Here is a 25,467-nt window from a genome sequence, read left to right on the forward strand (position 1 = left end):
TGAATTAAATAAACACAAATTAGTTTTCGATTGTTTTATTTAAGCAGACCTTTAGACATAACCAGGTGCGCCAGAAAGCACACCCTGTTATTTTACAAAAGCAATTTGTAACGTTTTGTTGTTATTGTGGAAGTATAGAAAATAAAGCAGACATTTCTTTCCTCTGTTATCGTGTAGCCCAAAGGATCACGCCGGCGCCGCCGAACCAAGAAGAGCAGTGTTGTGCTTCATATGAGATGTATATTTGCAAGAAATATAGCCTATACAACAGCCAGACAGTTTGAAGAAACGTTATTGGCCCACGCACAAATAGCAAGCTCATTTTTTAACCTACAAACAAAAACTACGAAAAATCTAGCTTAATTTCCGTTCGCCCATTTGCCAAACAGAACTAAATAATAATAATCTTTTTATTTCTTTTTTTTTTTTGTTCGTATTTCGATTTGTTGTTAAATCAAACTTCAGTCATTCAAATAAAGAAATATTAAGCCCAGAGTCGATTATTCAAAAATAACTGTTTTGATCTGATCATAGCCTAAACGAGTCATGGGTCTGAGTGCAGTTATTAAATCTCAATTTCAAAAGAAAATGACCCTTATAACTGGTTTTGTGGTCCAGGCAGGGTCACATATATACATTATATATACACACACACAAAGAACATTATCATCTATTGATGTGGATGTTAATATAGTTATTGTAATAGTTAGCTTTTTACTTATTGTTCTTGGTATGAAAGAGCCTTAAGACTAGGGAATTTTTCATCAACCAGGTAAAAGTCATATCTCTGACTACTTAAACGGTAAGTTCACCCAAAAATGACATTTCTGTCATTAATTACTCACCCTCATGCCTGCATATACAGCAAGGAGCAAGGAGATCTGTAAAATAATCCATGTGACATCAGCGGTTCAACCGTAATTATACGAAGCTACGAGATTACTTTTTGTGCGCAAAAGAAAAAAAATAACGACTTTATTCAACAATTCGTCTCCTCCGCGTCACCCTGTAGCGCCATTTTGCCATCTGTAGCACACACGGATACGCTGTTTTCACTCAGATCAAATCACAACAACATAGGAAACAGATCCGGCGTGACGCAGCTGACACAGAACAGCATACGCTGTTTACGTCCAGTGGATATTCTCCAAAATGGCGCTAGGGTGACGCGGAGGAGACGAATTGTTGAATAAAGTCGTTCGTTTTTTTCCTTTGCGCACAAAAAGTATTCTCGTAGCTTCGTAAAATTACGGTTGAACCCCTGATGTCACATGAATTATTTTACAGATCTCCTTGCTACATTTCAGTTGTATTGCTGTCTATGGAGGGTCAGACAGCTCTCAGATTCCATCAAAAATATCTTATTGTGTTCCGAAGATGAACGAAGCTCTTACGGGTTTGAAACGACATGAGGGTGAGTAATTAATGACAGAATTTTCATTTTTGGGTGAACTATCCCTTTAAGGTTGGAATACACTACATGACTTTTGAAAACTGAACAGATTTTAAAACACTGGGAATGGTTAGAGATGAAAAACTGGCCGTCATACACTAAATGAGCATCACACATTACCAGACTTTTTACACACAACAAACTCAAACAGAAATGTGCCTCATTGCTATGAAAACAAAATGTGTTCTAAAATTGGCACAAAATATAAAAAATGTTTGATATTTACAAACTGGATGAAATCATTAGCCGAAGCTAATGAAAAACAACTGTGCCCATCATACACTACACATGTTTCAGTGAAATTACCTCCAACTGCTCAAAATCTGCAGACCAGCTATGATTTTCATCAACTAGCACTGACTCCTCCAAAAAATTAATTGGTGCAAAAAATCTTGGCAAAAGTCATGTAGTTTATTCCAGCCTTCAGAAAGTAACGGGATACTTCTCCTTATCAAGCAGTATGATTTGAGGTAGATCAGGTGTGCTGTTACATGCCAAAAATCTAATTATTTTAGCATAATAATTACTTAAAGGAGCTTTGAAAATGCCCTAATCCAAGAATGAGCAACAGATATTGTAATATTTGCCCAAGCACACATTACTACGAGTTCAATTTTGTGACCACCACCTCTAAACAAATATGTTTCATCATACCCTATCATTAACTGTTCCAATCTGATTTGTCCTGCATAGCTTTCCATACTCTTTGCTGTATTTGGCACACAGCTGATCTGAAACCTGTGAAAGGAAGGGAAAAAAGACATGAATATTCCATAGTAGAACTACACCCCAGAAATAGATTAAAGACAGACACAAACGATACCCACAATCTTCAGTTCTGCCACTTCTGATTGCAGTCGAGGGGCAGCCCAGATGAGAGTGGACACTGCTTCTTGTAGGCCAGGGTCCAGTTCTCTGAAAAGAGAATAGAAAAATTAAAGAACATGGAAGAAATAAAATCACTTTTAAAATAATAAAATAAAATGTTACTCACTTCATGGACTGTATTAAGCCAAAGCGGGTGAGCAGCAAATCACAGTATAACTCCAGGATCTCCATGGCCTCCACCAAATAATCCTCCCTGATGATGTGCTCGACTCTGATTCTTGCACGCTCATCTTTGCCGGCCGACAAGTAGTCTGCGATTTCCTTGCGAGCCTTCTGGGCTAATTCAGCTAATTCAGATCAAGCGAGTTCAATTTCGTTAAATCAACTAAACGTAGAACATCCAAAACTTGAAAAAATGTGCAACTTGTAGACAACCAAACTTACTTTTCTTCTTCTCGAGAAGTTTGAGGCGGTTTATGACCAGCCTGAGATTGACCCGAAGTCTCTCGGATTTAAACCCTCCACCAAGCATGATGGAGCTCTGTGGAGAAATGTCAAGAGCCAAAGATCAGGTAAAAGGGGCAGAAAAGACTCAAATTGAAGGCCATAACAGTGGCCCAAGTATCTTACATGTAATTAAAGCTAAAGCTCAAGCATCCTGTTTGGTGAGTGACGTCACTGCCATATGATGACAACAGCACAAGTCAGCTTTTAGAAACCTACTTTAATTACATCGAACACCCAGGAACCCAAGAAACAGTGTAAATGACAACAGTAGTCCCTTAGGTCAAAAACAGTGGCAGTACTATGGTATCTGATCAAATTACTCGGGTTCTGTACTTATACTGTTGTACTGAATGATTTATTTATCTTGGTATCTACATAGTTCTCCCAATAACTACAAAAAATACCATGGTAACGTTATTTGTTCAAAAATATAGTAATAATCTGGCACTTTTTGTTGGTTACCCTCTTACTTGTTTAGAAACGGTGGGTCATTTAATTCGAGTCTCTTTCATATGCTGACTGATGACTCCGATGGAGTCACAACAGTTAGCCAAAACAAGAGTAAAATGACATAAAACAGAGTAAGCTGACAAGCAGTCACGTGTTATTACTTATATGGATCTATACTGATCTCTAACGAACGTACAAATGATATTTGAACAGGTTTTCGACCTGCTCAAACCAGGAAGAGACTCGACTAGCGGCTAGAGAAGCTAAACAAAACCTTCAAGAACCTACAGATACTGACAAATCATCAAAACGTCGTGGATAGCTCATAAATACCGTACAAAACATATAATAAATATCATATTTACATGTCAGTTCCTCTTCAGACGCTGGGAAAGCGTCGGTTTCGATTAGAATGTTTGGGCGACTGCTCAGGTAGCATTCACTTCCGCATTGGGCGTGACTTCAACCATGACGCCACGCGTCACATGGTCGCCAGTGGAAAATCGCTTATGAGGGGAAACCCCCGTCACTAGGGCGGACAAATCACATGTCTTTAATGATGTCATGTGTATGATATCACATGACAAGATAGTCTACTCTAGATAGTCAAGTTGGCAAGAAATGCCTGAGCTCACTAGTCACTACCTTAATAAAATAGGGCAAATAATTGGTCAGAATAGTGAAACAATACTGTACATTTTTAAGTGCGAGTGCACTGAAGCATTGTGTTTCAGTGGCGAGGCTACATAAGGGCCAGGGTGGTACTGGCCCACTCAGACTGACAGCTTGTCCACTCAATATATTTATGTAAAGAATAATAGGGGTGTGCGATATATATTTGTTTTAACGTTGTGTGATTTGACATAATCGAGTATATCGCAAAAAAAAAAAAAACCCTAACAAAACACACCTACAGAGTGCACGCAAACATTATGTGATGTAGTGGGTTAGACTAGTGCGCGTATGCATTTAGAGTGCGTTCTTTCACTGCATGATTCAGTCTATTAAAATGCATTTAAAATGATCACAAAGTTCAATATATGGGGGCAGAAAATGTATAATTTCATATAGTTAATATCACACGAAGAGTGCCGTTTTTTCTCCAAAAATCAGCATGATTACAAATGTGATATTGATTTTTACAACATTTCAATAAACAAGTTAATTAAGATACTTACCCACTTCTAATGCAGCTTCTGTTTCCTCTGCATTGCAAAAATAAATTTTGTCAATACTGAAAAATCTAAAAATTTGACTCAAAAGGTGATGCACACTTTTAGAAAGAAAACAAATGGCTGTATAAAGGTAAAAAATGCCCATAAAAGGTAAAAATCTATTTAAACTTATTGGAAAAGATTAATTTCTATCACTGCCATGAACTGATCACCACACAGAATATGAAGAATAACAAAAGCTTTAGGAGTCAGCTGTCCACTGTAGCATACTTAGCAAAATAATTGTCTTGTCTAATTATCTAATTGTTATTGATAAAATCCTAGAAAATACTGAGATATCATAGTCAATATTGCACAACCCATGTAAAGAATTAATAAGATCCCGGTGGATGAGTGTCAATCTTCCAGTTGTGTGCTTCTAGGCTATTCTATGGCAAATGGTAAATGCAAGAGCTGTCAATCTACTATGGTTTGCTATTATTTGGTGAAGCATGTATAGCCTATACTGTTCGCATGTATTTGGTATTGTTTGATGTCCTGAAACAATCCTGAAACAACGATATATGACCGGTCTATCTGTTATATACTATGCTTAACATCACATTTTCTAGTCATATTTTTATTTTCGATTTAGGCATATATTTTAAGCTCATATTTTAATAGAAATATTAAATATTTTTCAAAAAATAGAAAGCTAGTGTTCGTTTTTTTGTTTTTTTAAATAAATAAATAAATAAATAAAAAAGATAAATATAGATAAAGTAGAATTAAAATAGAATAGAAAGTGTTAGAGTTAGAGGGTCAAATAAAGGTGGAACAGATGTGTTTTTAGTCGTTTCTTGAAGATGGTTAAGGACTCAGCTTCTCGGATTGATTTGGGCTGGTCATTCCACCAGGAGGGAACAGTTAATGAAAAAGTCAATGAAAGTGATTTCGTGCCTCTTTGAGATGGCACAATAATACGCCGTTCACTTGCAGAACGCAAGCTTCTAGAGGGCACATAACTCTGAAGTAATGAATTTAGGTAAATGGGTGCAGAGCCAGTGGTGGTTTTGTAGGCAAACATTAATGACTTGAATTTAATGCGAGCAGCTACTGGTAGCCAGTGCGAATTGATGAACAGAGGTGTGACATGCGTTCTTTTCGGCTCATTAAAGATTAATCTTGCAGCGGCATTTTGGATTAATTGTAGAGGTTTGATAGAAGTGGAAAGGATGAGTTTAGAGACGTCTGCCTCAGAGAGTGGAAAGAAGGATGAAAATGAGTGTATGTTTGCTGGTAAGGTGTTTGACAGCAAATTGTGCACTGAGGTTTGTAATTTTATTAATGAAGAATGTGGCAAAGTCGTCAGCTGTTAGAGTTGATGAAGGATCCGAGGTGTGCAGTGGAGTAACGAGCATATGATCAGTGGAGCAGTGTCGTGTGTAAATAAGGTCCAATTGGGTGCCTGATTTGTGAGTAGCCGTAGTTAATACTCGCTTGAGATCAAAAGAAGCAAGCAGAGTGTGGAAGCCTGCAGCCTGAGGTTTATCTAGGTGGATGTTGAAGTCTCCAAGCATAACTAGGGGAGTACCATCCTCGGGAAAGTTTGAGAGCAGCACATCTAATTCTTCCACAAAGTTACCTAGTGGTCCTGGGGGTCGATAAACAACTATAAAATGGATTTTAAGAGGGTGGGTAATAGTGGCTGAATGTGATTCAAAGGAGCTGTTGATACTCAGAGATGGTAAAGGATTCAATTTCCAATCATTAGAGATAAGCAGACCAGTACCTCCACCTCTTCCAGTCAAACGGGGGGAGTGGGAAAAAGAGAAATTATTTAGATTTTTAATTTTAATTATTATTAACTCCATTAAAGGCTGGAGTCAAATTCACACCAAAAATCAAAGTAAAAATAAATAAATAAATAAATTACAGACTGATCCAACATGCATGAATTTCATCACGGTAACTTATAATGTAAGTCAGTAGTGTGTGTGGCCCTCATGAGCCTGTATGCATCATGTCTCCTGATGAGATGGCAGATTGGGAACTTGATCAGTGCATCAGCGAGCTCCTGGACACTTGGTGGTTTTGGAAGCTCGAGTACATAACGACAAAACAGTTAAAACGGTAAAAACAGTAATATTTTGAAATATTATTACAATTTAAAAGATTCTAATCTTTTAAAGAACGATTAGAATGATCAGAAATTATTCTAATATGCTGATTTGGAAACAACGTTTCTTATTATTTCTTCATATCTTATTGTTTTTTATGAGGAATAAATTAGAAAACAGTAATAATATTTCATTATGTTGTTTTGTAATGTCTTTATATATATATATATATATATTGTGTGTGTGTGTGTGTGAGGAGTAACTAGTCACATATAACATTTTATTACATGCAACTTAATTACAAAATAAATGTAATTGTAACAGTTACTTATGAAAATGTTAATGATTACGAAGGGGTTACATCTGAATATTTTCACACACATATAGATTTGATTGATTTCACAGGACACATGCTTATTCTAGAACTGTTTTATTTCCTATTTGGTTTAATGTATATGCTTTATTTTTTAATATTAGCTGTTTTTTTTCTAAGCCCTTGTTAGATTCCAGTGTTTCCTGTCATAGCTACAAAGATTTGATTTCAAAAACAGCATCATAGCTATTAAACTATATCTAATTATTTTAAATCTGTATTTAACCTCAATGTGATCAAAGAATGATTTTGTGGTGGCCAAGCTTTAAAATTGGATTAAAAATTGATTGGCTAATTGAAAATATAAACCTTTTTCTTCAGGCCTTATCTGACAACTTGCTTAAACATGATACTTAGACATCTATTTAACGAGAGGAGAGGTTTAAACATGGACACCGCTCACTGTTGCCATCATTTGGAGAAAGTGAGAAGCAGCTGTCATTAAATGACACTTTACCATATAATACATTCAACTGTAACACACACACACACACACACACAAAGAAAAAAAGAAAAAAGAGACATATGTATATGATCCAAACAGCAATGCAAATTGTAGTCCATTACTGATTGCATGATGAAAACATTATTAAAATAATAATTTACACATTTTGGGTAATGTATTCTGACTTTTAGATTACTTTTGATTTATCACTAGTCTTGTTCATCAGCTATATATTATATTGATATATAATATCAAAAGAAAGAAAAAATATGCCATTCTTTATTAAAAGTTGTTGCTACTTTATAATCAGGGTTTCTCAAACTGAGGTTTGTGAAGAACCTGTATGGGGCTACTTAATTAAATCATAAAATGTAAAATTAAAGGGAGAAAAAAACTTTTAAAATTAAAACATTGAAAACACTAAAAAAAAAAAAGATGAAATATTTTTATTTTATTTTTACAGGCATGTTATTGTGAGCACTAACTGATAACAGACAACTGTAAACATCATTAAATTAATAGTGAAATTATTTAAATATTAACTCAGGGGTAAGCATTTCATATTTTATGAATAGGGTTCGGCTGACAAAAAAAAAAAAGTTTAGGAACCACTGCCATAATGCACACCCAATACACTATACAGCTAGAAAATATCTATAATGCAGTATGAAGGTTGCACTGAATGAATTCCCACATCTCTGCCAAAGAAGAGAAATGTGGTGGTAAACACTTCATACAAGTAAGAACTGCACGTGACAAAGCATTCACAACCACACTGTCAGACCTTTCATTTCTATTATTAAACAGCAAACACAAAGTACGCAAATGCGGCAGCCCTCTGGTACACCAAGTGTCTAAATTTGCTCACTTGTTAAATATTAGCTTCAGGATCAGACATACAAGGAGCACTACTTCAACTTGGTACAGTAAACAGTTTATTTCCATTTCAAACATGTAATAGAAATAGGAACGCAAACACAATGACAAAAACAGTTCCCTTGCTTTGTCAGGTTTGGTTCAGTTCTAGCTCTGCTTGACACACGAAAAAAAACGCAACTTGACATGTAGACAAAACAGCAGAAAGATAGGAATGTCATACGACAAATCTCCACAAGGAGAAATTGAGATGAGCTACCATTCCACAGAAAACAAATCACATTCCAACATTATAAAGAGTAGACTTTTCCCTAGCGATTCTGACGTCATCGAGAGCCATTCGTTCCAAATAAAACTATGATATTGAGTGGATGTTTTAGCACCCCTCAGTGAATCACCAGTCGGTGAGGTTAAGTAAGCTTTTATGCTTTAGTCACAGGACTACACTAATGAGAGACATGAGATGCACCCGCTAAGTGGACAGGCGATGGCTCTCAGGTGACTATTAGTGGACACGATGCTAAATCTTAAACTCCATTCAAACATAAAGGAGAGACATGATAGCTTATAAACTATGGACAGAGTCTCCCAGCAACATCTGTGCATAGAGTTGGGATTCCTAACCAATACAAAATCAATGTACAAAGTCACAGCAAACTGAAAACTTTACCATTCATCAACCAAATACTCAACATACTCCACATTTTAAACACCAAGACGACGTCTTCCCTGGGAAAAGACGCAGTGGCCAAATTGGCCATGTTATGAGATGAGGTCCTGCGTGTCTAAAACAGCTTTGGTGAAATGCTAGGATGAGTCGTCATTGGCGTCTGGAGCAGTGCCATTACTGGCCAGTAGAGGCGCTTGTGGCGAAATGGAGATCTTGTATGGCAGAGCATCTTTGGCGAGCATCTTTTTGGTGGCAGTGACGAGGCGGGAGTAATTGTCCCGGTTGTACTCGGAGCTGTGAGGCTGCGTGCGCAGTAAGGGTGGGTTGTCCCGGTTCATGCGTGAGAGGAAGAGAGGAGGACGCCGTTGCCGCTCTCCATCTTTAAGCGAGTCTGGCAGTGGCTTGTGTTTGCTCTCTGGCAGCAGCATGATACACAGGACTGAGAGAACGGCGAAGGAGGCAAAGATCACGTGATGCAGGAAATAGCCACCGTTATTCTGCAGCTCCATTAGAGAGGAAGCAGCCATTCCCACGCAGCCTGCGGCCATGATCAGACCCAATGTACCACCGCTGAGAGAGACACAGTTAACAACACTCAACATGGAATAATTATGGTTTTTAAAATGCTTTTTTGAAAGAAGACTCTTCATTTATTTGATCAAACATACAGTAAAACAGTAATATTTTGAAATATTATTACATTTTAAAAGTTTTTTTTTTATTTTTTTAACATTTTAAAATGTTATTTTTTCTTGTGATGTTGAAGTGGAATTTTCAGCAGACTTTACTTCAGTTTTCAGCATCACATGATCCTTCAGAAATCATTCCAATATGCTGACTTAGTGCTCAATTTTGATGTTAATTACTTAATAACCTTTAATTATTAGTAATGGTTCTCATTATTATCAATGTTAAAAAACTGCTTTTGCTGCTGAATGTATTTGCAGAAATGTGATAAATTTTTTTCAGGATTCTTTGATGAAAGTTAAAAAGAACATTTATTTGACATAGAAGCCTTTTGTAACATCATAAATTTCACTTTTGATCAATTTAATATTTCCTTGCAGAATAAAAGATAAATCATTTATTTTTTCTTTTCTTTTTTTAAATCTTACCTAATTATTTCAATAGTGGTGTGTCAAGTTTCCACAAACAATATTAAGCAGCAAAAATGTTTTCCCAGCATTGATAAGAAATGTCTCTTCAACACCAAATCATCATATTAGAATGATTTCTGAAGAATCATGTGACACTGAAGACTGGAGTATGGCTTCTGAATATTTAGCTTTGCCATCACAGGAATGAATTACATTTTTAAATATTCTAAAATAAAAAACAGTTATAATATAATGTAATAATATTTCACAATATTACTGTTTTTACTGTAATTTTGATCAAATAAATGCAGCCCTGGTGAGCAAAATATTTTCAAAAGCAAACAAACAACTGATTCAAAATAGTAACATTCTTAATATGCTTTGCTAAGCTGCATTCGAAGCTGTTGTAAAACACTCCTTATGCAATCCCTGGCTGTGATCTCATTATATTAGTATTACTGCAGTATTATTACACTTCTGTGGCTTGAAAACCATTCTGCTAAACATTGCTTGGCGGAAGAATTAATAAATAAATACACATTTTCTTGTTGCCGTTTTTATTTTATGAAACCTCACAAACCAGGTTTCAGTGTCTACCCAGGTAGGTTTGAGTTTAGTTTAAGCAAACTCTGGATTTTCGAGTTCTAGAAGTTGGATTTTTATTTGGTTGTTTATCATCATGGTAACTTGCACTAAACCGGAGACTAAGAGACTGCAAAGCAAAACTAAATTCTATACATTATATCATTAACGCATTACATTTAAGCTATTATATTCTGACAATTAATATTCAACTTAATTTAAATGAATTTATAAATAATACATACATTAATACAAGCTTTAGAATGTATAAAGCTTTTAAAATGGCCAAACTTTCACGTGTTCTTTTAAGCTCTTTTTGAACCCATGTAATTAATTCAATTCTCTTGTGTTAACCCTAAGTTGATAGAGAACGTTTATAGCGAGCGTTGCAAACCTGATCTCAGTCGGGTTGGATTTTTTGGTTTCACAGACCTACTGTGAAACTCAAGAGTTTGTTCAACTAGCTTTGCGTAACGTGCCACAGATGTATGTAGTAACTGTTTTATAGAGTGGAGGTTGAGATTACCGGACAACAGTTGGCATGACTTCACTGCCAAAGAACACACTGAGCATGGCCAAAGCCTGAGATGAGAGGAGACCCACTACAGACAGAACCAGAACAAGCCCTCCATGCAGGTCTGAAAGAAGACGGTAGAGACAGAGTCAGTAAAACCAAAACAAACCAAAAATCATAGGACAGATCCAAAGGCTTTCCACATTTTCACCGAGCTTGTTGTGAAGCATTCTGTGATTGCCTTTTCAAGAAAGCATGCATGCCATAGTTTCTTTGATTTTGAGTTATAAAGGCAGTCTAGTTTCACCACCTAACTTCTGGAACAGCACATGTCTTTGTGTCATGCTTGAAGAGGAGCTTACATTGCGTGAGGGCCAGCAGCAGCAGTGAAGACAGACCCGTGACAATGGCTGCCAGCAGCAGCATCCCCCTGCGGCCAAAGCGGTCCACAGACACACACAAGAAGATGCAGGCCAGAGCTCCAGTCAGCACACGCAGAAAATAGCTGAAGTAGAAGTGTGGCGAGTAGATATGCAGGTTACGCGTGAAGCAGTACTGGATTCCTGTGCCAATGAAGCTGAGGACGACAAGGAGAACATTTTTACTTGAATCAAAATGAAATGATAACACTTTACAATAAGGTTCCATTACTTAACTTTGGTTAATGCATTAACTGTCAATGAGAAATACATTTGTTATGGACAGTATTTATTCATCTTTGTTGATGTTAGATAATAAAAACGGTTTACTTTTAGTTCATTTTAGCTCAGGTCCATTAAAGGGATAGTTCACCCAAAAATGAGATTTACTCACCCTCATGTCGTTCTAAACCCGTAAGACCTTCGTTCATCTTCGGAACACTAATTAAGATATTTTTGATGAATTCTGAGAGCTCTCTGAGCCTCCCATAGATAGCGATGTAATTACCACGATCAAGGTCCAGAAACGTAGCAAGGAGATCGGTAAAATAATCCATGTGACATCAGGGGTTCAACCGTAATTTTTACGAAACTACGAGAATACTTTTTGTACGCAAATTAAACAAAAATAACGACTTTATTCAACAATTCGTCTCCTCTGTGTGACACTGGTGCCATTTTGGAGAGTATCCACTGAACGCAAAAAGCATATGCTGTTTTGTGTCAGCTGCGTCACGCGGATACGTTTTCTACGTTGTTTACGCTTTGATTTGAACGAAAACAACGTACCCACGTGACGCAGCTGACACAAAACAGCATACGCTGTTTGTGTTCAGTGGATACTCTTCAAAATGGCGCCAGGGTGATGCGGAGGAGACAAATTGTTGAATAAAGTAGTTATTTTTGTTTACTTTGCGTACAAAAAGTATTATCGTAGCTTCGTAAAATGACGGCTAAACCCCTGATGTCACATGGATTATTTTACCGATCTCCTTGCTATGTTTCTGGACCTTGATCGCATTACATTGCTATCTATGGGAGGGTCAGAGAGCTCTCAGAATTCATCAAAAATATCTTAATTTGTGTTCCGAAGATGAACGGAGGTCTGGAACGACATGAGGGTGAGTAATTAATGACAGAATTTTCATTTTTGGGTGAACTAACCCTTTAAGCAATATTAACCCATAAAACTATAAATTTTAATGATGTATTAGTAAATGCTGAAATTAAATTCAACTAAGATTTATAAATGCTTTTCAAAAGATTAATAAATGCATTTACAAAATAAAATCTAATACACAAAATTGAATGCAGGATTTTGCTTATTTATTGATAGAAATATACCCACTTGCATAGGATTCACAAGATCAAAATAAGCATTTCCCAAATAATAGAATGCTGAAAATGTGCTGGGATGATGCACAGTATTTTTGAAGAGTTTGTGCTTTTAAGGTTAATATTCTGCCCACAAAATGGAGGAGTTTGTGCCGATTCACTTATTTCCAATTGTTTAAAAACAGCGATGAATGTTGGGTCTAGATTTCCACAGCGGTTTTTAATATTACATACTTAAATGTGTAATAGAAGTTTGTGATTGGCTTGCAGCCACATTTTCTAGTGTAACTTACAGAGTGAAGCCCAAGATGAGGCAGTTCTTCCAGATGACTCTGGTGTGACGCAACTCTACAACATGATGATACTCTGGCTGGATGTCTTCAGGGAATACCTCATCTATCTCTACAGAAAAAGGCAGAGAGAATTTAAAGTAGAGGGTTAAAGAGTGAAGAGTTGGTAGAATTCTAACAGGCTTTTCCAGGAACACCTGACCAGCACATTCCAAGCGAAACATTCTCTGGGAGGGATGGGCTCAATTCCTTCAGATTAAACACCCTAAATGGCTCTATTCACTATCCATGATGGGCCTTGATTTGCTGTAATGTAATTCAGCAAGTGAGCTGGGATATCATTACTGCATGAAGAAAAAAAAAAATCCGAGAAAAAACAGCAGCCTTGTCACGGAACCAACGCTACCCTCCTGTGCTAGATGCTTCCTTTCATTTGATCCTGTGAAAAGTATAATCCCTCCATGACAGCTCTACTGATTGATTAGACAGTGTTGCCATAAATATCTCTGACCATCTCTCAAATGCCACCCTCAGGCCATGGGTCCTCAAAACTACATTCTGGTGATGAAGCTGCATTGACTGTTGGGTAGTAATTTTCCATGAAGTCTGCATGCAAACTTCAGATTTATTTTGTTTGATTTTTTAAGACATTATTATAAATAGGGTGTATGTTTGTATTTATGTCTGATAAATACAAACGCTCAGTGCCCTTAACGCACACTAAATCCACATTACCTCTACATTTACATTAAATTTAGTCATTTAGCAGACACATTACCTCTAATAGCAGTATTTGAGGCTACGCACGTAATGAATATGTATTTATGATATTAGTTTTAGTTACCAATAATAACCCTGGAACAGGTTCAGGAATGTGCCAAATTCCGAGGGAAACTCAAAGTAAATAAAGTTTTGTATAAACATTATCATGTTGTAAGTGTGTCCCATCACATAATCAAAAGTTCTGCACACACTTGAGGTCTTAACGTCCACTTGAACACTTAGACTAAGTAGAGGAAATACTTAAGACAAGTGGTCAAGTGCAAATGCTGCAAGTGTGAGTATTAGGACAGGTCCGCTTATCATCTCAAAGCTGAATATTCTATTCTATTCTGTTTTATTTATATAGCACGTTTAAAAACAACAGACGTTGGCCAAAGTGCTTTACTAATCAGACATGACACATACAGTCTAAAATTATAAAACACAGTAACACATCACACAAATAGATACAATTAATTACAGTCAAATGCAAGAGAGAAGAGACAAGTCTTTAAATGAGATTTAAAAACATCAAAAGTGGTACAAGATCTAACATGGAGAGGTAAACTATTCCATAAACGAGGAGCTGCAACAGAAAAGGCCCTGTCTCCTTTTGATTTTAATCGAGACTTGGGAACAACTAGCTGGAGTCTTTGTGTAGATCGTAAGGGCCTGGATGATGTATGCTGCTGAAGAAGTTCACTAATATAACTTGGTGCCAATCCATTTAAACCTTTAAAAACAAATAATAATAACTTATACTGAATCCTAAATTTAACTGGAAGCCAATGAAGGGATGCTAATACTGGTGTTATACTTACAAATTTCCTAGTCCCAGTTAAATGCCTAACAGCTGCATTTTGAACCAGCTGCAGGTGTGAAATTGATGCATGAGAAACACCATAGTACAAGGAATTACAATAGTCCAATCTGGACATGATAAAAGCATGGATAACAACTTCCAAATCATTAAAAGACAGAAAAGGTTTCAATTTTAATATATTCCTTAATTGGTAAAAACCACCTCTAACCACATAATTAATGTGCTTATCAAACTTTAACTCTGCGTCAAAAATACATCCAAGACTCTTTGCATGATTATGTACCTTATATTTAAATGAACCTAATTGATTAATTATGGGTCCAGAAAAACTCGGAGGGCCAAACTATCACTTCGGTCTTTGATTCATTCAAGTGAAGAAAATTTGCTGCCATCCATTCCTTAATATCATTAAAACATGCAAAAAGACACTGTAAGGCCAAATTATCCCCCATTTTATAGGCAGATAAAGCTGCGTATCATCTGCATAAAGATGATAACATACATTATGTTTCTGACAGATAACAGCCAAAGGAAGCATGTAAATAGAAAATAACGGCTGGACCCAATATTGATCCTTGGGGAACCCCACACTTCATCAGAGCAGAAGAGGATGAGAAATGTCCTAATTCAACAGAAAAAGTTATCCCTGAAAGACATGAACTAAACGAGTTAAGAACATTACCTTGCATCCCAGCCCAGTCTTTAACGCTCAATCAGTACTTCACGTTTTATAGTGTCAAATGCAGCTGTCAAATCAAGTAAAACTAAAATTGCACACTTTTCCGAATCAACAGTCAAAAGGAGATCATTAGACAATTTAAGAAGGGCCGACTCTGTGCTGTGCTGGGCCATAAATCCTGATTGGAACTTGTCAAAAATACCATTTCCATTTAAATGAGTAGAAAAAAAACAGTAGAAAGCTGTTGAAAGACAACCCTCTCTAAAATTTTTGACTGAAAAGACAATTTTGAAATTGGGCGATAGTTCTTTAAATCAGATGAATCCAAATTGGACTTTTTTAAAAGAGGTTGCACCACAGCATGCTTAAAGCAAGATGGCACAAACACCACTCAGCAAACTGGAATTCACTATTGACAACCCGGCCACCCAGTTCCTCTAAGTTTTCTTCGCCCACTTCCGTGAGGTATTTAGACATCCAGCAAATGACTAATCTGTGAGAGAACAATTTGATTTAAAGTTCTGTATTCCAGCTGCTGCCTATGATGACTCAATGGGGTTTGAACACTTTATTCAACTCTCCACCAGGGTTGCCAATCGGATGAAGAACTGTATCAATGAGCTGCCAGCCGTGCAGTCCACATCTTTCCATTGCCAGCCTCGTCTCCAGCACTCTAAAATCAGGCAGTGAGCCCATACAGAGCAGCGAACCCATGCAGTAACTTAATTTTATTAATGTATAAGATGCACTCAATAATTGGAAAACCCTTGGGAAAAGGAACTATCTGATACAGTGTTGGTCCTTTTAAGCTGCAGGTAGTCTGCATGCAAATTGAGAACATCATCCTCCTGGTTTTGGAGAAATCCTCTGCTTGACATTATATTCTGTTTTATTTATATAGCACGTTTAAAAACAACAGACGTTGGCCAAAGTGCTTTACAAATCAGACATAGCACATACAGTCTAAAATGATAAAACACAGTAATACATCACAAAAATAGATCAAATTAATTACAGTCAAATGCAAGAGAAAAGAGATAAGTCTTTAAATGAGATTTAAAAACATCAAGAGTGGCACAAGATCTAACATGGAGAGGTAAACTATTCCATAAACGAGGAGCTGCAACAGAAAAGGCCCTGTCTCCTTTTGATTTTAATCGAGACTTGGGAACAACTAGCTGGAGTCTTTGTGTAGATCATAAGGGCCTGGATGATGTATGCTGCTGAAGAAGTTCACTAATATAACTTGGTGCCAATCCATTTAAACCTTTAAAAACAAATAATAATAACTTATACTGAATCCTAAATTTAACTGGAAGCCAATGAAGGGATGCTAATACTGGTGTTATACTTACAAATTTCCTAGTCCCAGTTAAATGCCTAACAGCTGCATTTTGAACCAGCTGCAGGTGTGAAATTGATGCATGAGAAACACCATAGTACAAGGAATTACAATAGTCCAATCTGGACATGATAAAAGCATGGATAACAACTTCCAAATCATTAAAAGACAGAAAAGGTTTCAATTTTAATATATTCCTTAATTGGTAAAAACCACCTCTAACCACATAATTAATGTGCTTATCAAACTTTAACTCTGCTTCAAAAATGACTCCAAGACTCTTTGCATGATTATGTACCTTAGATTTAAATGAACCTATTTGATTAATTATGGGTTCAGAAACACTCGGACGGCCAAACACTATCACTTCGGTCTTTGATTCATTCAAGTGAAGAAAATTTGCTGCCATCCATTCCTTAATATCATTAAAACATGCAAAAAGACACTGTAAGGCCAAATTATCCCCCATTTTATAGGCAGATAAAGCTGCGTATCATCTGCATAAAGATGATAACATACATTATGTTTCTGACAGATAACAGCCAAAGGAAGCATGTAAATAGAAAATAACGGCTGGACCCAATATTGATCCTTGGGGAACCCCACACTTCATCAGAGCAGAAGAGGATGAGAAATTTTCTAATTCAACAGAAAAAGTTCTCCCTGAAAGATATGAACTAAACCAGTTAAGAACATTACCTTGAATCCCAGCCCACAGTCTTAAATGCTCAATCAGTATTTCATGTATTATAGTCTCAAATGCAGCTGTCAAATCAAGTAAAACTAAAATTGCACACTTTTCCGAATCAACAGTCAAATGGAGATCATTAGACAATTTAAGAAGGGCCGACTCTGTGCTGTGCTGGGCCATAAATCCTGATTGGAACTTGTCAAAAATACCATTTCCATTTAAATGAGTAGAAAGTTGTTGAAAGACAACCCTCTCTAAAATTTTTGACTGAAAAGACAATTTTGAAATTGGGCGATAGTTCTTTAAATCAGATGAATCCAAATTGGACTTTTTTAAAAGAGGTTGCACCACAGCATGCTTAAAGCAAGATGGCACAAACACCACTCAGCAAACTGGAATTCACTATTGACAAAAAATCTAGGCCAACCACTTCCAATACCTGAGTAAGGAGACGTGGAAGAACAATGTCCAAAGAACACTGAGTGGACTTCATATGGCAGACTAAGTCCACCAAATCAGGTAATGAAATCGGTTTAAACTCATTTAAATAATGTACTAATGAGGTTGGGATGATATAATCAAGGATAAAGTCAAGGAGGCAGAATATTAGCTCTAAGAATATCAATTTGGTTAATAAAAAATGAAAAACTTTACACACGTTGTCTGACTGATATCAAGACCAGTAGCTATTTCAGGGTTTAAAACTGAATCAATTGTTTTAAATAACACTTTGGGGTTATTAGGTATCTTTCTTATGAGATCAGACAAATATTTTGTCCTTGCAGCTTTAACTGCCTTCTGATACTTAATCATAGCATCTTTCAATATATCATAAGACACCTGCAGCTTATCTTTCTTCCATTTACTCTCTGCTCTTCTCCACATTTGTCGGAGGCTACGGGTATCCTTATTAAGCCATGGCTGTAGTTTGGCTTTCGGGCTTAGGATTTTGAAAGGAGCACACAAATCCATAATAACATTACAGGAGGAATTAAATATTGACACTAAATCATTTATACCTGAACCAAAAGACAGACGCAGAGCTGGAAATAAAGTATAACCCTTTGAAAACTCACTGGGCATTGACGATTTCAAAGACCGAACATACCGGCTTGGTGGCTTACAATTTAAAAAGGGACTGGAAAGTGAAATACTAAAAACAACTGGGTTATGATCGTAAAGACAAGCATCCTCAATCTCTACATTCAAAACTGGAACACCCACGGATAATACCAAATCCAAAGTATGACCAAGTTTGTGGGTAGAACCTGAGACAAATTGTGTGAAATTAAATGAATCAATAAGATGTAGAAACTCCTTCACCATGGGCTCTTTGGGACAGCAGATATGTAAATTAAAATCACCAAGTATTAAAACCCTCTCAAAACTCGGTACAATTGCAGTTAGGAACTCTGAAAATTCATGAATAAACAGTTTGTTATATTTCGGTGGTCTAAATATAAGTGCACAAATAACTGGACAATATAAGTCTATTTGAACTACCTGCAACTCAAAGCTAGAATAATCATGCACTGCTAATAGACGACATTTTAGAGTATTATTAAATATAGTAGCAACAACCCCCCTCCCCCCTCTGCCAGATGTCTGTGGAGTACTTAGAAAATTAAAGTCACTTGGAGATGCTTCAGATAAACAGTCAAAATAACCAACGCTGAGCCACGTTTCTGTCACAAACAAAAGGTCCAGTTCCCGAGAAGAAATAAAGTCATTTAATAAAAAGGTCTTGTTTGAAATGGATCTAGCATTTATTAAAGCCATCTTCAGATAGTTAATTGTAGAGGAGTTTGAAAGGTTGTTTGTAGACAGCCTCTGATTTGAAACAAACTCCAGTGCTCTAAGATTATGGATGAATAAATACGCTTTCCATTGATGTATGGTTTGTTAGGATAGTACAATATTTGGCTGAGATACAACCATTTGCAAATCTGGAATCTGAGGATGAAAGCAAAATATTGAGAAAAATCGCCTTTAAAGTTGTCCAAATGAAGTTCTTAGCATTGCATATTACTAATCAAACATTACGTTTTGATATATTTACGGTAGGAAATTACAAAATATCTTCATGGAACATGATCTTTACTTAATATCCTAATGATTTTTGGCATAAAAGAAAAATCAATCATTTTGACCCATGCAATGTATTGTTGGCTATAACTACAAATATCCCCGTGCTACTTAAGACTGGTTTTGTGGTCCAGGGTCATTATCTTTCTTCCATTTACTCTCTGCTCTTCTCCACATTTGTCGGAGGCTACGGGTATCCTTATTAAGCCATGGCTGTAGTTTGGCTTTCGGGCTTAGGATTTTGAAAGGAGCACACAAATCCATAATAACATTACAGGAGGAATTAAATATTGACACTAAATCATTTATACCTGAACCAAAAGACAGACGCAGAGCTGGAAATAAAGTATAACCCTTTGAAAACTCACTGGGCATTGACGATTTCAAAGACCGAACATACCGGCTTGGTGGCTTACAATTTAAAAAGGGACTGGAAAGTGAAATACTAAAAACAACTGGGTTATGATCGTAAAGACAAGCATCCTCAATCTCTACATTCAAAACTGGAACACCCACGGATAATACCAAATCCAAAGTATGACCAAGTTTGTGGGTAGAACCTGAGACAAATTGTGTGAAATTAAATGAATCAATAAGATGTAGAAACTCCTTCACCATGGGCTCTTTGGGACAGCAGATATGTAAATTAAAATCACCAAGTATTAAAACCCTCTCAAAACTCGGTACAATTGCAGTTAGGAACTCTGAAAATTCATGAATAAACAGTTTGTTATATTTCGGTGGTCTAAATATAAGTGCACAAATAACTGGACAATATAAGTCTATTTGAACTACCTGCAACTCAAAGCTAGAATAATCATGCACTGCTAATAGACGACATTTTAGAGTATTATTAAATATAGTAGCAACAACCCCCCTCCCCCCTCTGCCAGATGTCTGTGGAGTACTTAGAAAATTAAAGTCACTTGGAGATGCTTCAGATAAACAGTCAAAATAACCAACGCTGAGCCACGTTTCTGTCACAAACAAAAGGTCCAGTTCCCGAGAAGAAATAAAGTCATTTAATAAAAAGGTCTTGTTTGAAATGGATCTAGCATTTATTAAAGCCATCTTCAGATTGTTAATTGTAGAGGAATTTGAGAGGGTGTTAGTAGACAGCCTCTGATTTGAAACAAACTCCAGTGCTCTAAGATTATGGATGAATAAATACGCTTTCCATTGATGTATGGTTTGTTAGGATAGTACAATATTTGGCTGAGATACAACCATTTGCAAATCTGGAATCTGAGGATGAAAGCAAAATATTGAGAAAAATCGCCTTTAAAGTTGTCCAAATGAAGTTCTTAGCATTGCATATTACTAATCAAACATTACGTTTTGATATATTTACGGTAGGAAATTACAAAATATCTTCATGGAACATGATCTTTACTTAATATCCTAATGATTTTTGGCATAAAAGAAAAATCAATCATTTTGACCCATGCAATGTATTGTTGGCTATAACTACAAATATCCCCGTGCTACTTAAGACTGGTTTTGTGGTCCAGGGTCACAAATTTGGTTTTTGACATATTTTTTGTAAATAATTAAAACTATTACTGATTAAAGCACTTCTTAGGTCAGTAGCAGATGTTTGTAATGCTGAGATTTTTACCTGACAGCAGTGTTTCAGCGGGGTAGAGCTCATCACTAACACACACGCCATTTCGTACTGAAAAAGACTGGAGACACTTCTTTGCTTGAGGAATCTGAGATGTGGCCATGAGCCAACGAGGAGATTCTGGGAACACTGAAGTACAGCTGTTGCCACATTCGCAACACACACACACACACACACACACACGTCACAAACAATCATGTTATTATAGATGCTTGGTCTTCAATTATTCATCTGTCGTAATGTTGGTAATCCTATGGGCTTGATGTAAATATTATAATGGCTTTTTGAGTGAAAGTACAATACACTAAATGTTTTGTAAAGGCTTACTCGTGTTTACATCTCACATGTCATAAGAGAAGAATAATTTTATCATAGGGTGCACCGTAACCTGAACTCAGCAGCTATCCAGCGGATCTGATGGTTATTACAAATCATTAAAAACGATGAGCTTAGTACCGACTCATTTTCAGCCAAATCTTTGAAGTGAATTGAAACGTGTGGAAAGGATTGTGAGTGATTTGAGGACATGAAGAATACACTTGATAACAGCATTTATCTGACTCACCACCAATAGGAAAGTAGTAGCAGCAGGGGCAGTGTGGCAACAGCCTGAAGTACAGGCCAATCACGGCAAAGCACGGCAAACCCTGGCAACAAAAGCTCTGCAAACACGGCAAAGAAGCCACTGACCATGGACACCATAAGTCTGTGAGGCGGGTCACACCATTCCAGTCCTAAACCATGTAGAAAAAATAAAGAGGAATAATACGAGAGACAAAATTGTGAAAGTTAATGTATGAATTTGGCATGTCAAGGGAAGTATTAAAGAGAATTATTGGCGAGAGTGACCTTAACTCTAGAAAAAAGTCAGTCTCTTCATACAGACTCCTACATAACAGGAAGCCCCCGTGTCCTCTATCCAATTATTGTTCCTGAAGTCTTGCAGCAAAATAGACCAATGACACTACTCTTCACTCTTTCAAAATTTTACATCTTGGATAAAATAATTTAAAACAAATTTAGGAAGTACATCACACACACACACACACACACACACACACACACACACAATTTGGATACATTTTACTGAATTTATCATTCTTATGATCTTAAATCTTTTATAATAACAGTAGACAAATATCAATTGAGAATTTATTTACTACTGGAATAATAAGGATTTTTTTTTTGTTGCTGAAAAAGAGCCTCTTATGCTCACCAAGGCTGCATTTATTTTATTAAAATACAGTAGAAAAAGCGATATTGTAAAATATTATTACAATTTAAAATAACAGTTTTTATTATTCTTGCAAAGCTGAATTTACAGCCATTACTCCAGTCTTCTGTCTCAGATGATCCTTCAAAAATCATTCTGATTTGGTGCTCACTCATTTATAATGGTTCTTATTATCAATGTTGAAACTGTTTTTGAAAGAAATCTCTTGTAACATTATAAATATCTTTACTGTCACTTCTGACCAATTTAATGTGTCTTTAATGAATAACTTGAATTCTTGCTGATGTATCACAATGTAAGCAGCAAATCAGCTAATTAGAATAATTTCTGAAGGCTCATGTTACACTGAAGACTTTAATAATAGCTGCTGAAAATTCAGCTTTGCATCACAGAAATAAATTACAATATAAAATATATTAAAACAGAAAACAGTTCTTTTAAACTGTAATAATATTTCACAATATTACTGTTTTTACTGTATTTTTAATCAAATAAATGCAGCCTTGGTGAGCATTTTTGCCAGTAGTTTACACATTTCTTTATTAAAACTAAATTAAGTGAAGAAAAAACTTCCAGTTGCCAGTATACATGGAAACTCTTTCAACACTCCTTTTGTCTAAAATTTGGACAATAGTAATGATACAGAATGAGTAGGTGTGCCTTGACATTTCACTGGTCATGTATATAAGCAGAAAAGATTGTGTACGTGCCTGTGTTTACATCCAGCTTCCTCCACACTTTTCCCCCTGAGAGCACACTAAAGGGGCTTGCGTGTTGGAAAGAGCGCTCTGGCTAACAGTCAACACGCACATAAACCCTCATGTAACAATCACAGGAAGTGTGGGACAAAAACACAGACCTCTTCACAATGGAAAGAACAGAAAGTAGATATTGTCATGTCTACCCTCTCACTTGTGCAATGATAAGACAAAAACACATAAAAAAGGGACAGTAGACAAAACACCCTGAACTTTCCTCAATTGATTACACAGAAAGTGATGTAACGGAGACAGTTCGAAGGTTTTGATCAGTCTGTTTGTGAGATATAAACGGAATGCTGTGACCTGCTGTTCCCTGTCAATCTCTTCACCCCTCCTCTGCAGATGGAGAAACCTCATGGAACATTCCAGAAAGCCTCCTGTTGCTATTCGAAACCCAACATCAAGCAATAACAAAGACACTCCTTATCAAAAGTGCACTATTGAGCAAGTCTGAAGGGTACATGATTATATCATATAAACAGACACATACACACTACAGTCAAATGCCTACTCTACATCTTTAATATTTTCTACTGTCCACATTTTAGAATAACAGTTTTGAAATAGTATGCTGGACAATTGTTGGCTGCTTTTCCTTCACTTTACTTAGTTTTATAATGAAATTAGCATGTATGGACATTTTATATTTGGCTACCGTTATTTCAAAATATTCACGATATTAAGATAAATAAATTCAGTCAAATGTATCCAAACTTTGGGTGATAGTGTCTGTTAATAATGTAATAACATAAAAAAAAAATATATATATATATATATATATGTTGTGGAAATTGAACCCAGATGGATTTTCAAAAGAAAGAAAGAGCATTTTCTGTGATCTACTGTGCTGCAATACTAACAATCTGACCGTGGACATGAGGACTTTCTGCTGTGTTGGGGATTGTAGGAAGAGACTGAGCTTTTTATAACCTTAAGGTGGTTCAAAAACTTGTATGGGTACTGGGTTAAGTAACTTGTATACTTAGAGAGTCTGAAATATTCCTTTAAAACCAAACGTTTTTGCCTAGCCAAATCTATTCAATGTCCCTAGCAAAACATGTACCTTGCAAAACCACTTGTGTATAGCAGACATCCTTTTGTGTCACTATCTTATCAGTCGCATACTTAAAAAGAGGTCAACTGATGGCGAGTACTTGCGTGCAATATAAGATGACAAAAACACTCCGGCTAATGTTGAGCCTTGGCAGAGTCGAAGAAATGGGAATGCAGAAGGACTGTTAGAAAGACAAGACATGATTCCCAGCAAGCCAGAGAGAACCACTGACAGCAGCAGAGCACACCGACGACCCAACCTGAGACAACACACAAACACAAAGAACATCAGCATGTCTGACATGCTCAAACAAGAACATTTATCTGAAATTATCAAGACAAGAGTTTGAACAGATTACATGTCAAATGTTAGTGGAAAGTTGCGGAGAACTGACTTCATTCATTCTTGACACAAGTGATTTAAAAGTTTATTGCAAACACTTTCTAGCAACATTCATTTGCAGTAATCACTCGGTTTGATATTTTGCAAGCTTGTGCATTTTGATCACATTTAGATAACAATTAATATAATACAAAGTAATAATAATTTAGGGAAACTTACCAGTCACATATAGTGCCAAGGAGTATATAGCCCAGGGTCCAGCCTGTCATAAAACATATGTGTTGGAGTGGAATCTTCCAGTAGTCGGCACACACTAAGTCCCACTGTCAGCATGCAGAGGAAAGAGAGACACTTCAGTCACACTGTCTTATAAAAATAATTCTGGGGAAACCAAACCAAACCACTGCAAACTGGCATGACCTGTTTTTCCATGTTACCATACCAATCTTGGAAAATGGTAGCTGGTTTGTTGCTCATTCAAGGTTGTTTTCCAGCCCAAGATGCTCTACCAGGTTAAAGTCAGCTGATCAACTATATGGACGAGTGTGGACCAGGTAATGACTATAATTAACCAGCAATAAAAACCCAACAAAAACAAACCATGTAAAACCAGCTATAACCATCAGAAGATGTTTGAGTTGGATATTACGGTAGGGTAATCTACAGTAAACAGTCGAAAAATATGTTTTCATCTTTCAAAGTGCACACCATCATGTATCACTATGCTGATGTTAATCAAATGTATTTGAAAATAGAAATCAATTAAAGGGGTCATATGATGCTATTTTAAAGATCATTATTTTGTGTATTTGGTGTAACAGAATATGTTGACATGCTTTAATGTTCAAAAAACACATTATTTTTCAAATACTGTACATTATTGTAGGTCCTCTATGCCCCGCCTCTCTCAAACACGTCGTTTTCAACAAAGCCCCCTCCTTTGACAAGCGCAGTCTG

At 36.4% G+C, this 25,467-nt stretch overlaps 2 protein-coding genes across 2 annotated transcripts in view; both read right to left on the minus strand.

Moving 5' to 3' along the window:
• ist1 (IST1 factor associated with ESCRT-III) overlaps positions 1-3,705 on the minus strand; it is a 7,973-nt gene extending 4,268 nt beyond the window's left edge. Inside the window, exons 1-5 of the mRNA XM_016453141.1 lie at positions 3,604-3,705; positions 2,726-2,822; positions 2,448-2,628; positions 2,281-2,368; positions 2,108-2,191 (exon numbers count right to left, since the gene is read on the minus strand). Of these exons, the coding sequence (XP_016308627.1) occupies positions 2,108-2,191; positions 2,281-2,368; positions 2,448-2,628; positions 2,726-2,813 (441 nt within the window). The 5' untranslated portion in view covers positions 2,814-2,822; positions 3,604-3,705. The remainder of the gene's footprint in view (positions 1-2,107; positions 2,192-2,280; positions 2,369-2,447; positions 2,629-2,725; positions 2,823-3,603) is intronic.
• A 4,043-nt stretch (positions 3,706-7,748) lies between these two features.
• slc22a31 (solute carrier family 22 member 31) overlaps positions 7,749-25,467 on the minus strand; it is a 21,120-nt gene continuing 3,401 nt past the window's right edge. The window contains exons 2-9 of the mRNA XM_016453170.1: positions 24,730-24,833; positions 24,273-24,427; positions 21,685-21,853; positions 21,114-21,259; positions 13,117-13,225; positions 11,432-11,646; positions 11,082-11,193; positions 7,749-9,446 (exon numbers count right to left, since the gene is read on the minus strand). Of these exons, the coding sequence (XP_016308656.1) occupies positions 9,014-9,446; positions 11,082-11,193; positions 11,432-11,646; positions 13,117-13,225; positions 21,114-21,259; positions 21,685-21,853; positions 24,273-24,427; positions 24,730-24,833 (1,443 nt within the window). The 3' untranslated portion in view covers positions 7,749-9,013. The remainder of the gene's footprint in view (positions 9,447-11,081; positions 11,194-11,431; positions 11,647-13,116; positions 13,226-21,113; positions 21,260-21,684; positions 21,854-24,272; positions 24,428-24,729; positions 24,834-25,467) is intronic.

The sequence above is a fragment of the Sinocyclocheilus anshuiensis genome, unplaced genomic scaffold (genome assembly GCF_001515605.1).
Source record: "Sinocyclocheilus anshuiensis isolate Anshui unplaced genomic scaffold, SAMN03320099.WGS_v1.1 scaffold1317, whole genome shotgun sequence".
NCBI lineage: Eukaryota > Metazoa > Chordata > Actinopteri > Cypriniformes > Cyprinidae > Sinocyclocheilus > Sinocyclocheilus anshuiensis.